Source organism: Dromiciops gliroides, chromosome 1 (genome assembly GCF_019393635.1).
Source record: "Dromiciops gliroides isolate mDroGli1 chromosome 1, mDroGli1.pri, whole genome shotgun sequence".
In the NCBI taxonomy this organism is placed as follows: Eukaryota; Metazoa; Chordata; class Mammalia; order Microbiotheria; family Microbiotheriidae; genus Dromiciops; species Dromiciops gliroides.
In genome coordinates this window covers 569,096,695-569,113,117 of record NC_057861.1, presented here as the reverse complement: position 1 = coordinate 569,113,117, position 16,423 = coordinate 569,096,695, and the positions used below count along the sequence as shown (strand labels likewise).

Below are 16,423 nucleotides of genomic sequence, written 5' to 3'. Positions count from 1 at the left end.
CACTGGTATGATCTTGGGCTAGTCATTTTAACCTTTCTGAGTCAGTTTTCTTAGCTGCAAAAGGTTGGGGGGTGGGGGGATTGGACCTAGATGACCTCTAAGAATTTAGTACTCTTCCAGATCTAGATCTATGATCTTAGTTCTTCCCCTGAGACCAAGCAAGAGAAGTATTAATTCACTCTTTCATGTTAAAGACTTTAAAGCACTTGAAGACAGAAATCAATGTTCCTCCACCCATATCCTCTTAAGTCTGATCCAGGTTAAACATTCCTAGTTCCTTATATAGCATAATCTCAACAACCTTCACTATCCTGATATATCTCCAGTTTATCAACATGCTTCTTAAAATGTTGTTGGTAGCCAAACCTTAGTATAGTATTTTAGCTGTGATCTAACAAAGATGGAGTAAGCTTTTGGTGGCTGCCATATTGCCCATGTAACTCATTGACCAACTTGTTCCCTCAACTCTTTATTTTTTAAAGAACAGCTATTTAGTCATACCTTTCCCATGTTATACTGGTAAAATTGATTTTTAAACATCACAATCCCCAATGCCAGCCAACTAGCTCTCCCATCAGAGTTAGCTTTTCTCCTCTTAACTTTTGAGTCATCCACATCTTGCATCCTTCAGAAAACTTCCTCTTTTGTGCCTTCATTATTTCTCACTTTGTCAAGAATTTTATTGTTGAGAGCTTCCCATCCCTCTTTGGCTTACTTCCCCATGAGAATTTTAGTCATAGGCATCCTACTTCCTCTTTCTGAATCCCCTGAGGTCTGTTCTCTTGCTGCATCATCATCATCATCATCATCATCATCATCGCTTTAAGGTTTGCAAAGCATTTTATCAATGTCTCATTTTATCTTCTCAAGAACCACGAGAGGTAGATAATATTGTTATGCCCATTTTGCAGATGAAGAAACTGAGGCAGAAATTAAGTAATTCCCCCAGGGTCACACGGCTAATAAGTGTCTTAGGCTAGATTTTGAACCCAGCTCTTTCTGACTCTGGCTCCAGTTTTCTATCCACTGCACTACCCAGTTGCCTCTAGTAGTCCTCTGCCTAGTTTTGCTTTACTTTATAAATTCTAAAATAGAATGGTCATTTCACACCACCCCCCCTGCCTTTTTTTTTTTTTTTTTTACCATGTAATTCCTTCTAAAGTAAGCTAGGTGACATGGTGGATAGTACTCTGGACCTGGATGTCAGGAAAATCTGAGTTCAATTTCGGACTACCTTTCTAATCCTGGGCGAGTCACTGAACTTCTGTCTGCCTCAATTTCCTCAGCTGTAAAATGGAATTATAAAGCACCTACCTCCCAGGTCCATGAGGATTAAATAATATTTACAAAGTGCTGGCACATAGTAGACACTTAATAAATGCTTGTTTTCTTCCTTCTTTCCTCCTTTTTGGTAAGAATCTGATCCAGAAGAGTAGTTTCCTCTACCTTTTTCTTCCATGTTATTGAAGATTGAAATGATCTTTGTGGTAATCCAAGAATTTATTCTTCTTTTTGGTTTAAGCAAACTCCAGTAGATGTTACTGTACTCCTGGATCATGCCATGGTCCTGGGTTTGTGACTTATTTTTCAAACTCATCTATTCATTATCTCAGTATGCTGTTGATAGTATAGTCCCATAACATTAGGACTCGTTTTTCTCCTTCCTTTGATCTTAAACCAGTTTGTTTCCCTGTTTCTGGTTCCTGGCTTTCCTTATGTGAACCTTTTTTCCCATTATCTAGTTCCCTCCCCTCTACTTTGACCACTTTGTCATACTGTATAATAAGGTATATTTCAAAAGCATATTTCAGTGATGGGTTCTACCCTACTGGGTCTGTGATTCCTGTGAAGTCAAATTGGGCTCTCTGTTAGGATCTTTGGTATTCCTTGTTTTTAGATTTGGGGGAAAAGAATGCTGGCAAAAAGAACAAAGTGGGAAGATCCAGTGGAACAGTGGAGAGAGTGGAGATCATTGGAAAATAGGAGAAGGTAGAAAGGGAGATGGGAGAGGATTCAATAAGGGGTAGGATGGTGTTGGGGAGAGGACATTTGATTTGGAGTAAGGGACCTGAATCTTCACTGTACTACTTCCCTGGGTCCTTCACTCTATTACATGTTTAGCATTGATGTTTGCAATGGAAAGTTATTATCTAAGCCAAAGCAGTTGTGTAAGATAAACAATCACTTTTCATGAAACTCTTAATGGCAATGGGAAATATGGGCCCTCTGGGCTTCATTGCAGTTCTACAAACAAATTCTCACAAACACACAACAGTAAACCTGAAGCTCTAGAGGGGTTCAACTTAATTTTTTCCCCTTTTTGTGTTTCCAGATTTTAGTTGCAACCACTGGGGAGGGGGGTGGGGGGCATATCCTCACATTTCTAATGTTTCCATATTAGTCAGGTTGTGAAAGGAAAGAAACAAAAAAGTCCCAAGAAAAATAACGTTAAAAAAAACCCTGTTTCTTTCTCTGGGGATGAATAGCATTTTTCATCCTAAGTCCAAAGTTGTCTTGGATCATTGTATTGCTGAGAACAGCCAAGTCATTCACAGTTGATCATCTTACACTATTGCTGTTACTTTGTACACAGTACATTTTACTTTCTATCAGCTCATGTAAATCCAGGTCTTTCTGAGAGCATCCTGCTCATCATTTCTTATAGAACAACAGTATCCCATCATAATTACATACTACAGTTTGTTCATTCATTTCCAGTTGATGGACATCCCCAAGATTTTGAATTTTTTTACCATCAGAAAAGTTGCTATAAATATTTTTGTATATATAGCTCCTTTTCCTTTTGGTTTTTTACCTCTTTTTGGATACTGATCTAGTAGTGGTATTGCTGGGTCAAATTATATGCATAGTTTTATAGCCCTTTGGCCATAGTTCCAAATTGTTCCACAGAATGTTTGAATCAGTTTACAACTCCATCAATACATTAATGTCTCATTTTCTCCATATCCCCTACAACATTTGCCATTTTCCTCTGTTGTCCGATTTTCCAGTCTTATTTTGACTTTCATCTTTCCAATAAATAGTGAGTTAGAGCATTTTTTTCATGACTATAGATAGCTTTATTTCATCTGAAAACTTTCATATTTTTTTGATCATTTATCAGTTGGGAAATGGCTCTTATTTTTACTTAGAAAACCATGTTTAAAAATGTTTTCACAGTTAATATTGCTGTTTTTACTTCCATCCTATTCTCTTCCCATGCCATTTACTCTATTCTCTATCTCCTTTCAACCTGTCCCTCCTCAAAAGTGTTTTGTTTCTGATTGCTCCTCCCCCAATCTGCCCTCCCTTTTATCACCCTGCCCCCCCATGCACTTCCCCTCCTACTTCCCTGCAGGGTAAGAAAGAATTTTATACACAATTGAGTGTATATGTTATTTCCTCTTTGAGCCAATTCTGATGAGAGTAAGGTTCACTTACTCCCCTGCATCTCTCCCATTGTCCCCTCCACTGAATAAGCTTTTTCTTGCTGCTTCTTCTTCTTCTTCTTTTCTTCTTCTTCTTCTTCTTCTTCTTCTTCTTCTTCTTCTTCTTCTTCTTCTTCTTCTTCTTCTTCTTCTTCGAGACAATTGGGGTTAAGTGACTTGCCCAGGGTCACACAGCTAGTGTCAAGTGTCTGAGGCTGGATTTGAACTCAGGTCCTCCCGAATCCAGGGCCAGTGCTTTATCCACTGTGCCACCTAGCTGCCCCCTCGTTTGGTTTTTAAAAGACTTTTTGGGCTCTTCAAAGAAGGCTTTTTGGTCTTGAGACAAGATCATCTTCCCACTTGAGTTTTCACTTGTAGGCATTTTGACAAACTCATCTGAATTTAAGTTTTGGTCTTCCCTTTCACCATAGAAGTTGTTAATGATAAGGGTCCTTTTTTTTTTTCTTTCTCATGTTGTAGCCTATTTTTAAACTTATAAAGTTGAAGTCCATTCCTGGGGCACAGGGGTCACTGTTGCAAGCTTCTTACTGCTCTTAGCTGCCCCACTCTCAGCTGTGTCGAATTGCAGCAATGTTGAGCTGTGCTGAACTGAGCCGCATTCCCCTTTCACCCAGGTGAGAGACCTTTCTTGAAGTCTTCTAAATTATCTCAAGTAGGAGGATTGTGTCTCTCTGTAGATTCCGTAGTTCCAGAATCTGTTTAGAGACGTGATTTAATGTTGTTTTTGAGGAAAACACAGGAAAGTGCAGGCAACTTCCTGGCTTCTCTCTACCATCTTGGCTCCGCCCCCAGAACTCCCCTAACTACTCTCAAATCTAAAAAAAGATCAACTTATCTAATTTTTGGTATTATATGCAGTGTTCCACACCCAGCGAATCTTCTACTTCATAGATTTGGGGCCAAATTATAATTTCACAATATTTAGTTTGAATTATTTAGCTGTTGCTGCTCTTTCCATTTATGTTACTGTTTTCTCAAGTAAATATTTGTTATAAATTTTTGTTTTGTAAAACTGAGCTCATATATATAATATATATATATATACACACATATACCAAATTTGTGTGTGTTTTAAGGGGAAAATATATGGTAGAGAATTAAGAATTACTTCATACCAGTCTTCTTAACTTAGACAATTGTCCTGCTTTTCCAGTTAGTTATAGTCATTTGCATATCTTGTCTTGTGCAGGACATGTCTACTGTTTTGAAGCATGTTATTTCATCCTGTGCTTTTTGGTGTTCTTTATGGTTTTGCCATCTCCTAAGTTCTTGACTTACAGGCAAATTATATTTTGAAGGTTTCTTTTGAGTTCAGCCTTTTGGAACTCAAAACACAGCTTTTCTTAGAAACAGTATTTTAGAAGCACCTTTATGAAATATAAAAATGGGGGGAAAGCCAGAACCAGAAGAATGGTGTACCTTGCTGAATGTGATCACATGAGGGAAAGAGAATCCCAATGGGCACATTAGAATTCAGTCCTTTTTTTTTAGTGATGCAATTGGAGTTAAGTGACTTGCCCAGGGTCACACAGCTAGTAAGTGTTAAGTGTCTTGAGGCCAGATTTGAACTCAGGTCCTCCTGACTCCGGTGCCAGTGCTCTATCCACTATACCACCTAGCTGCCCCACAATGGGCACATTAGAGAAAGAAGCTGAAGGAATATGCATTATACGTAGTCATTAATGTGTCTGATCATTGATGTCTGATGCTTTCTTTAAAAAAATAAATTTTGTTGGCAACTTTTGTCTTTCACAGTTAACTCTGTTAAAAAGAAATTCAGTTAAGAAGTTTCCAATGGGGGGAGGGTGGCAGCTAGGTGGTGCAGTGGATAAAGTACCCGCCCTGGATTCAGGAGGACCTGAGTTTAAATTCAGTCTCAGATACTTGACACTTACTAGCTCTGTGACTCTGGGCAAGTCACTTAACCCTCATTGCCCTGCAAAAACAAAAACAAAAACAAAAAAGAAGTTTTCAATGGAGCAAATATATCTACCAATTATGTACCTTCCATTTTGTATTCCATTTCTCTTTGGTGCCATTCATTATCTCTTCCCTGGAAACATCCATCAATAGTTTTTCAGTCTCAAGAGTTTGACTTCCTTTGATCAGGTTTTTCATTTAATTAGTAGTCACTGGAGATAATGGTTCTCTCATTTCTACTTGTTTCCATAGAACACTGCATCTTCTGGTGCAAATTTTCTCCATGTTTCTCTGAATTCCTTATATTTGTCTTTGCTTACTGTACCATAAAATTCCTATACAAACTATTTTAGTGACTGTCTTCCAATTTTGACTCTTGCAGTTTTTTGTTACTTTGCCAAATTGAACACTCGAGGTGTTTTGTCCAGAGCCCCAGGCAACTTTCTTGAGATAAATAAAACCTTGAATAGTTGTAATTTAGATTTCTCTTACTATTTGTGATTTGGTGTATGTTTTCATATGGTCACAAATAGGCTGCAAGTCTTTTGAAAACTGTATACTTTGACCACATACCTAATAGGGCTTATATATCAATTACTTCACTGAGTCCTCATAATAGTTCTACGAAGTAGATAATATAGATAATAGGATTCATTTGACAGATGAAGAAATTAATGTTTTGAGTGATACAATGATTTATTCATGGTCATCTTGTTAATAAGTAATGAAACTAGAACTTAAACCAATTATCTTCTGACCCTTTATTTGGTATTCTTAAGGACAAGAGAAATGGAGAGATGGGAGAGAAAGAAGGGAAAGGGGAATTAAGTAGAGTAGGTTGTAAGGAAAGAAAAAAAGTTATCATGGAGTAACTTCTATGAAGGATTTTTAAAGAGATAATTTATTTTTACAACTATAAGCATACCTAGGGAAATAACCTTAGACACTTATTTTGTGGGACTTGTGAAGCAGTGCCATAGACTAGTGACCTCTAAGTGGCAGAATTATTATGTTTTGCAAAGAAAAACAAATTTAAAAATATATACATATATATCTTAAAATTTGGTATTTTTGAACCTCCTTTTTTGAGCGCTACCTAAGATTATTTTGAGATTGTTACAACTTTCCCTTTAAAGTGCCTCAATACAACATGGGGGCTGAAAGATTTGCTTGCTTGGGTAGACACCAAAAGAAAGTCTCTATTCTCTTAATTTCAATTGTACTCTTGGTTTAAGCTTAAGTCACTGTTTTGGTATGTGATTAAATGGAAATAATTATTTCGGGTAGGCAAATCTTTTGAGTTTTGGATGAGGAAAAACTATTCCTTTTAGATCATTTCCCCACACCTTGAGAACAGGAAATTAAATTATATTCTACTCTGCGGCAGCTATTTGAAACTTTGATTTTGGTTTCTCCATAACCCAAAGGAAAGATAGATAGTTCTGTTTCCTGGCTCACTCATGAATTCAAGCATTACTAGATCTCGAAAACATGAGTAGACTTGTTTCTGATTGCCACTATGGGGAAGGGACTAAGAGACATTTGATATTTTGTGATTCAACAAGTCAATTCTTTCAAGGAGCTTCTGAGATGTTCTTTTAAACAAGCCTTCTAGGTCCAGTTCAGGATATGGTTTTAGCTTCTTTTATTAGCTGTGGCATTGATGTGGGGATAACAAACTGAAATCCAAATAAATTATGAAACCCATCCTACAGCAATTGGCATCAAACTCCCCATTTCCATTATGCCAGAAACTATGCTCTTTTTTTTTTTTTTTTAGTGAGACAATTGGGGTTAAGTGACTTGTCCAGGGTCACACAGCTAGTAAGTGTTAAGTGTCTAAGGCCGGATTTGAACTCAGGTCCTCCTGAATCCAGGACCGGTGCTCTATCCACTGTGCCATCTAGCTGCCCCTGCTTTTTTTTTTTTTTAACTACTAATTCTTACTTGCAAATGAGAAGGCTAACAGGGAGGCAGGACATAAGAGGAAGTGAACAGAGGGCCCTATGTAATGCATAAACTTTGACACCTCAGTTACTGAATAATTGAGATTTGACTGTTTTGGTTTTCATTTTATTTTTATAGGACAACCAAAAGACCTCAAACCTTCTATGATGGAAGCCATGCCTGCTCTGGAGGAGTGTGTCACATTCCAATGGCTGAGCCATTTTGCTCCAAAACCAGAGAGGTTAGTAGAGTACCTGAAAACCCAATTCAAATTTATGATGTACAGACTTCAGTGATGTGGTAGGGGAAGAAAATATCTGTCATCTCATTTTTCAAAATTCATTTGTTAACTCTTATGATGAGGTTTTTCCCCCTTCATTCTTCCACATGTATGGCCCTAAACAAAACAATAAGGCAAACAATAGGTTGCCTTAGCTCCTAGAATGGTTATTCTGCTCTCCCCTAGCTTCCCAGGGGCTAAAAATAGCAACTGCTGAGTCTAAAAAGCCCCATGGCAATATATATATATATATATATATATAAAATTGGGGGGGGGCAGTGAGGGTTAAGTGACTTGCCCAAGGTCACACAGCTAGTAAGTGTCAAGTATCTGAGGTCAGATTTGAACTCAGGTCCTCCTGAATCCAGGGCCACCTAGCTGCCCCTCTCCCCATAGCAACTTTTCTGCTGGGTTTATGGGTTGTGGAAGGCAAATGTAACCATACAACTTTGCCTTAGGTGAGTCTCAGCAGAAATAACTATGGTTAAAGTTAACTTGAAAATCCTTTCTTCTGGGAAATTTTTCTAGTATCCTAGAGACTACAACCAAGCCAGCTATATATATTAATTACTACCTATACCCTAGAGGAAGTCAGACTTTAATCTGAAGAAAATTAAGCAACAAACCTAAAAGTAATTAAACTCTGCCCCTTCCTTTGCTACTTTTCATGAATTTGGCTTCCTTTCTTCATGCTCTAAGACTTTATTGCAGTTGCCTCCTGATTTGTCTCCCTAGATCAATCTATTGCACCCTCAAGCTTTTCTTTTTCTTTTTTTCTTTTTATGAGGCAATGAGGGAGGGTTACATGACTTGCCCAGGGTCACACAGCTAGTAAGTGACAAGTGTCAGAGGCTGGATTTGAACTCAAGTCCTCCTGAATCCAAGACTGGTACTTTATTCACGGCGCCACCTAGCTGCTCCTTTTTAAAAGTATTTTATTCAATTAATTAATTTTTGCAGCCGCGGCTTTGAACAAGAGTGTGAGTGTGTGTGTGTGTGTGTGTGTGTGTGTGTGTGTGTGTGTGTGTGTGTGTGTGTGTGTGTGTAAAATCTCCACCTTGAATGAGGCTATAAGAATATATACATATACAGTGACACACATATATACACATACATTGACAGACATATATATATATATATATATATATACATATATACATACATACATATACATATATATATATATATACACATTCTTGCTAAAGTCTTCTGAAGCTACTGAAACATCAAGCACTGTGGTACAATTATAGATATAGATATGGAAATAATGCAAAGATATCCTTCATCTAGGAAAAATGGGCAATCAGCATTTCCTTTTGTTCACTAAGTGTAATAGAGCTTTTTTGGGGGGAGTGGGGGCAGGGTAATGAGGGTTAAGTGACTTGCCCAGGGATAGAGCTTTAATAATAATCCTCAGAATGATATTCATGATGCGGTGGATAGAATGCTGGACCTGGAGTTAGGAAGACCTGAGTTCAAATTTAGCCTTAGATACTTACTATGTGACCCCGGGGAAGTCATGTCACCACTGGCTTTTTCAGTTTCCTCATCTATAAAATGTTGATAATAACACCAACTGGGGCAGTTAGGTGGCGCAGTGGATAGAGCACCGACCCTGAAGTCAGGAGTACCTGAGTTCAAATCCGGCCTCAGACACTTAACACTTAACTAGCTGTGTGACCCTGGGCAAGTCACTTAACCCCAACTGCCTCACTAAAAGTAAAATAAAGATAATAACACTAATTCTTAGGGTTGTTGTGAAGGTCACATGAGGTAATGTTTGTAAAGTACTTAACTCAGTTCCTGAGAACACATTTCTTCCTTTCTTTTCCCTGTTAAAGTGACCAAAAGAGGGGGAAGCTAGGTGGCGCAGTAGATGAAGCACCGGCCCAGGATTCAGGAGGACCTGAGTTCAAATCCGGCCTCAGACACTTGACAGTTACTAGCTGTGTGACCCTGCCACCCCCCACACCCACCCTCCTACCCCCCAAAAAACTTTGGAACCCCAAACTACAAATAAAAATGATTAGACTTCTAAAAATAAACAAATAAATAACAATAAAGTGACTGAAAGAGAACCTTAGTCCTACAGATGGCATACAGTTTCTGATGAGATTCAAGATTCTGGTTAATTGGTTAGATTTTAATTTGTATCACTGACCTTTTCTTTCAGTCATCAAGAGTTTAAAAAATACTTTGTTTTTTAAGTTGCATTCTCTCAGTTTCTATAATATGGAATGTGTCTGTCCCTTCCACTTAAAAAAATTAAACATTTTAATTTAGTTTTGAATTCCAAATTCTATCCCTCCCTCCTTTACATTTTGTAATCCTTTCTAAATATTCCCTGGTTCTAATTTTTTCCCCTGTCCATAAATCTGACAGATAAACTATTCCATGGCTCTCTTAATTTGCTTATGGTATCACCCTTTATGTGTAAATCATGTACTCATTTTGACCTTATTTTAGTATACTGTGTAAAATGTTGCTCTATACCTAGTTTCTGCCAGCAGTTTTTGTCAAATAATGAGTTTTTGTTCTAAAAGCTTGGATTTTGGGGTTTATCATATACCGTGGTGTAATTTGTACCTATTCTATCCAAATGATCCACCTCTCTATTTCTTAGCCAGTAAAAATTGCTTTGATAATTACCACTTTCTAATAGTTTTTCAGATCTGGTATGGCTAGACCACCTTCCTTCACATTTTTTTATTGATTTGTTCTTCCAGATGAATTTTTTTCGAGATCTATAAAATGTTTTCGTATGGCACTAAACAAATAATTTTAGGTAGGATTATAATTTTTATTGGTTCAGCCTACCCATGAGCAATTAATATTTTTCCAGTTATTTATTTACATCTGAATTTACTTTTCAATGAGAAGTGTTCTGTAGTTGTGTTCATATTGGTTTTTTCATATTGATTCCTGGGTTTGGCTTGGCAGGTAGACTCCCAAGTATTTTATATTGTCTGAAGATATTTAAAATGGAATTTCTCTATCTCTTGCTGCTGGATTTTGTTGTAATAATATAGAAATGCTTATGATTTATGTGACTTGCCCAGGGTTATTATCTACTCTTACTTTAAATGGAACCAATAATAATTTTGTAATTTTCTATTATCCTTCCTTGCAGAACAATGGTGTTTGGAGTGAAACTCTCAGAAATCATACTGTATTAACTTCAACAACTAAATCCTCATAAGTCCTCTTAGAGAAAGCAAACAAGAGTAGATTATGTGATATGTGACAACAAAAACTAGACACCGTGCTCTCAAGACATAAGCAGAATAGAGCACTGCCTCATAAGGACAAGTAAATCTCAAATGATAAATTCATGAAAGTGGCTAAAGACACAACTAAGAAAATTTGCTAAAAGTACAACTGTAAATATCTTCAGGGAGACAGAAATAGCGTAGTGTCATTTTACTTTCCTTTTGGGGGGGGGGCAATGGGGGGGTCAAGTGACTTGCCCAGGGTCACACAGCTAGCAAGTGTCAAGTGTCTGAGGCCGGATTTGAACTCAGGTACTCCTAAATCCAGGGCCGGTGCTTTATCCGCTGCGACACCTAGCCGCCCCCGTCATTTTACTTTTCAAAGTGAATATCTCTTCTAATAAAATTAGACCTAACATATAAAAGAGGAAATTCTGCTACACTTGAAATTCTATTAGTGTGGGGCATTTCATCATCATATTTCAAAAACTATCATGAGAATAAGAAAAAATTCCATAACTTTCATAATTAAAGTAGAAAATATTATGATTGTGTCACAGGAAAAACAAGGCATACATTACATCTAATATTAAGAAGAGAGGCACCTATGACAGGTATTATAGACAGCATCCCTTAACATAATGTAAAAGAGGTTCAAATCATAGTTTTATGAATATTTGTGCCAAAAGCTTAAGCTAGAATATGAGACTCCAAGATTCATAACAGAATCAAATCTTCCCCAAAACATAAGGCAGAAACAAACATGGGGCAAATGGGCCAAAATAAGACATTCAATCCTGCTATTGGGAGTATAGAATCTTTCAAACTTACAAGTACCAGTGTACTGATGGAATTTTTGGGAAATCCAACATCCTTGTGGGCCTATCTGATTAACCTGGTATAACTCTATAATACTATGTAATCTGATAACAGATTATTTTAGAAGTCTTCCCTGTAATATTACTCTTTTCTCTAGTTTGGTTTGTCTACCTAGTGGAGTTTAACTATCAAATATGATTCATATTTATTGAAGGAATATTAGCATGAGAAACATGAATAGGTTCAGGGAATAAGTTTCCTAAGGATGACAATATAGCCCATAGTGCATTCTAGGAAAACAAACATCCTTATAGTGTACAAAAGAAGATGGGCCATCACTAGGTGTACCCAAATATCCCAAGATCAGTGATAAACTAAGTATTAAAATAAAAATTAGATTACAGACCGTCTGATTTAAAGCCCACACTACAGAAGATCTCTGAAATACAGGAGTAATAGGATACTACTGTCTAAACTATCAATATCACTTGAGTAACTGGTCTGTGTGGCAACATCTACACAATTTCTAGTTGTAAAAAAAGGTGTTATTTTGTTCAACAACCTGCAATTCAGAGTAAGGTTCCCTTTGTGTATAAATAATCAATTCTGGAGGATCAATAGATACTATATTAGAAACTGCCTTGCTATATCTAGGATTTGGGGCAATTCCCAAGGCACATAGATAAATTAGGAGTAACAAAATCCATAAAGTGGGTGTTGCCCCTTTATTGTCAGACTCAGTAATGGCATTTGAATTGTTAGACTCAGTAGTAGCATTCTCAAACTCAAAATCAAAATTAAAATCGAAATTGAAATTTATCACACTTCTCCCTCCTTGGAATGGAATTAATAATGCATCACTGGGAGTCAGTAAAATATATAAAGAAGTGGGTGTTGCCTCAAGTGTCACCTCCTCAGATGACAAAAATTCAGAGAAACCAATTACAGACTCCTCCTCCCCTCATGAGGAATCAGATCATGGAATATTAAAACTAACTCAACACCTTTCAAGATAATAGTTACAACTTAAATTATCATTTATACAAAATCACCAATTGAAAAATCATGTAAAAATCAATAGAATCAGATAGGAATAATGTTCTAACTAATAAATCTTTTTAGACTACTTTGCAAATCTCACGTGTGTGTGTGTGTGTGTGTGTGTGTATACATATATAGCTATTGATAGATCTTCCCCCAACATGAATGGTCTTGCTTTCAGGGGTGGATGACTAAATAACATCTTATAATAGTCGCCTCTGGGCCTACTCAAATGAAACAGAGCTAAAGGAAATAAATTAGTCCATTTCAAATGAATGTCTTTCCATAATTTTCCAATCAAAATCTTAATTTCCTTATTTGTAAACTCTACCTGTCCAAAAAATTAAAAATGGAATTTTGGTACAATTTACATATTTTATTTATAAAATAAGAGCTTTTATCTAAAACAATTTGAGCAGGAGAGCCATATCTAGGGACAATTTCTCTAATAATTATTTTGGCCACAAAGGCTGTAGTGAAAACTTTCAGTTAATTAATAAAATCAAACAATATTTTAAATGTCTAACTTTTGGCAAAATCATAAAACTAAGTTACAATGACTCAAAAAGAAGATATATTAGAGAGTGACCACTATATGTCACCTTTCCCTTTACTGGTTGAAAATTAAATCTTCAAAATCACTTACAAGCCAGTTATTATATCTGTGATTGCCTGTGCGCCACAGTGATCTCTTGAATGAACTGCTAGAAAGGCCTGGTGTTAATATTTCTTTGGAAGAAAAGGCTTGCCTTCATCACTTATGCAAACTCCTGATAGCTGTTTAGCATTATACCTAGTATCCAGGTTTCCACTCCCTTGTCTACAGAATTAAGGTCTGTCACAGAGTTTTATAGAATCAGTGGCTGTTTGTTTTTTTTTTTTAAGCTACATCAGTTTATGAGCTGAACAATGGACTTTAAGCAGGTCTCTAATCAAATCAGAATGAACAATCATTTTCCCTGATGAAGTTAAAAATCCTCACTAAGTGACAGGCTTTTGTTAAGACTATAAGTTCAGCTGCCTGTACACTCAGTTAATGGAAGTAAAGTTAACCACAACATGTCATAATCAGTAGCCACAGCAATAAGTCTTAAATAGGCAAGCAGCAAGGGGTTTCACAATACTTTAGATCTTGTGTCCTCGCTGAAATAGTTTCTGAACCAACTGACAGCTATCCTGGTAACAAGCTTCTGGTTTAAGAGCAAAGTGGAACCTTTAATGATAACCATGTAAATGCAAACATACTGGAATTCAGGGTTTCTATATAAATCTAACCCTGAAAAAATAGGTGGCATCACAGTCACAATAATGGCTAGGTTAGGCATGACAAAAATGAAGAACAATTACATAAATATTCCAAAATTCTGAACAAAACAATAGATGGGCTTACTGTCAGGATCAGGCTTTGACTTAGAAGAATTGGAATGTTAGCCCCTGACCTATGTAGATGGTACAGATGGTGATTTCCCTCCTTTGATAATAATATATAGGGGCGGCTAAGTGGCACAGTGGATAAAGCACCAGCCCTGGATTCAGGAGTACCTGAGTTCAAATCCGGCCTCAGACACTTGACACTAGCTGTGTGACCCTGGGCAAGTCACTTAACCCCCATTGCCCCGCAAAAAAAAAAAAAAGATAATAATATATAAATAAATACACAATGCAATTTGAAGATCTTTATCAAACTTAACAATTACTGAATTTTCTAGCACACAATAAACACCAATTTTTCAAATTTGAATAACAATTTCCACCCCAAAATAAGAAATTTAAGATCTCCACTAAAAAGAATAAATGCAGTAAACAATCAAGTTAACAAATCATCAAACATAAGTAAAGACATTTTTTATACCTTAAAAGCATTAACTAACCTGTCCAGGAATGTTCAGACTTGTCCTATTCTACTCCTTGCTCACTCCTAAATTTCTTTCCTGCTTGATCTTTCTTTTTAAACAGTCTTTAGCTAGATGTCCTACTTTTCTACAATAAAAGCAGTAAATTTTTCTCTGCTGTTCTTTCTTCCTGTAGGCACCTGTTGGATGCAAGAATAGCTTCAGATTGCTGACTAGATCTTTCTTCCTTGTCTTTTTCCTCATACACATATTGAGCAGTTGCTTTTAGTTCCCCAATGTTCTTTTCATTCCATCCAGGGCAGTATTTCAAAAAATATTAAGATACTTGGAAGAGACTGATTCACAAAAACAGTATTTATCTTTGTAGCATCCCTAAGATTTATGGGGTTTCTGCTAGCACTCTTACAGAACCTATCATAAAAACTCTTGGGTCTCATCTTTTTCCTGTGTTGTCTCTTGGAATTTACTATAGTTTACTATATGGTCTTTCTGAGAAAATCTCTGTTTTTCTAATGAAATCATCTATAAAAATCTCTTAATTGCTTCATGTCAGGTTAGGACATGTTAGGGCATCCTGAGACATTGGGGCATGCCCAGTTTTCCCCTTCAGGTGTAAAATAAGAAGGAAGACCTGATGGTATATTTAGTATGGATAAAGAATAACAATTTCTTCAAAAATCATGGTAGATAACAATTTTCAACAAACTAAATATTCTATTTCCAATTTTCCTGTTTTTCTAAGAAGTTTTCTAACTTGGCTAGAATATAAAGATTAAAAGTTCCCAAATTTTTTCAGAGGATCCTCTGAAAGGTTTTTAAACCAATTACAAACAATATCTGATGACATTTTCTCTATTTCTTTGCCTACAGTTAATTCTCCTTTGTCCCTTTACTCAAAAATAAAAAATCTAACAGAATCTTGAGGAATTGATACTCACCTGGCCTAATTCCCATGTCACTCAGAATGGGGAGAAACGGTCTGGCTTGTACTAGGCAAACAGGACCAGACACTATATCTTCAACCTGGGGGGCTTTTCTGATCAAAGAGATACTATGCCATACTACCTTCAGGGGGCTTCTCGGTTGAAGATACTATGCCACTCTTCCCTAACACACTCTGGTGGTGCTGGTTGCACAGACTAACTCCAGAGCCTGGGCCTCTACACACCTTCCTCTTTTACTCCAAATTTAGAACAATTTCAGTTTTAGTCACATTAATTGTCCAGATTCTAATTTAAAGATGTTATAAATTATCCTAATTTATTTCTATATTTCCTCTTTTATAAGATATAATCATAAATCTTTTTTTAGGATCATAAATAATTCTGATCTAAATTTCAACCAATTATTATCTCTTTTATAAAGCTAAAATCATAAATGATTCTCCTTCTAACAGAAAGTCAATGATTGCACAGACCTAGTAGGCAGCACAAAAAGCAGAAGTTCTTTTTAAAAACTTAAACAGCTCTTTTTAAAATTGAAACATAGGAACCACAGAGAATAATTTACAGCTAGCTTTCTAATTTCTAAAACCCAATTAAAAAATTAGTATCAGAAGGCAGAAGAAAGAAAAGTAAAGAAAGAAATGAGTATCTCAATCTGCAGCTTGAAAATACTCACCCACTTGGAGAAGCGTGGCTCCATCCAGTGAGAATCTGTGTTTGAGTCTCTCTCCTTCAAGAAGGGACTGAGGGGAAATATCCCTGGGGTTGAGCTCAAATAGAGTCCTGAGTTGAAAAGGAGGAACCCGAAGGACAGTATTTCTGCAGGATGCTGTCGGGATCACCAAAATTGTCACGAAAATTTCTAAGTCCGATGAAGAAACAGAAAGTGAAGTCTCCAAGCCATTTGAAGATAGGTTTATTGGGAGAGGGTACCAGTCTTACAATAAAGCTGGTCAGTCAG

General features: G+C 36.6%; 1 protein-coding gene across 1 annotated transcript in view; it reads left to right on the top strand.

The window, feature by feature from the left end:
* LOC122737361 (methylthioadenosine phosphorylase) overlaps positions 1–16,423 on the top strand; it is a 64,509-nt gene that overhangs the window by 40,432 nt on the left and 7,654 nt on the right. Inside the window, exon 5 of the mRNA XM_043979851.1 lies at positions 7,455–7,557. Within this exon, the coding sequence (XP_043835786.1) occupies positions 7,455–7,557 (103 nt within the window). The remainder of the gene's footprint in view (positions 1–7,454; positions 7,558–16,423) is intronic.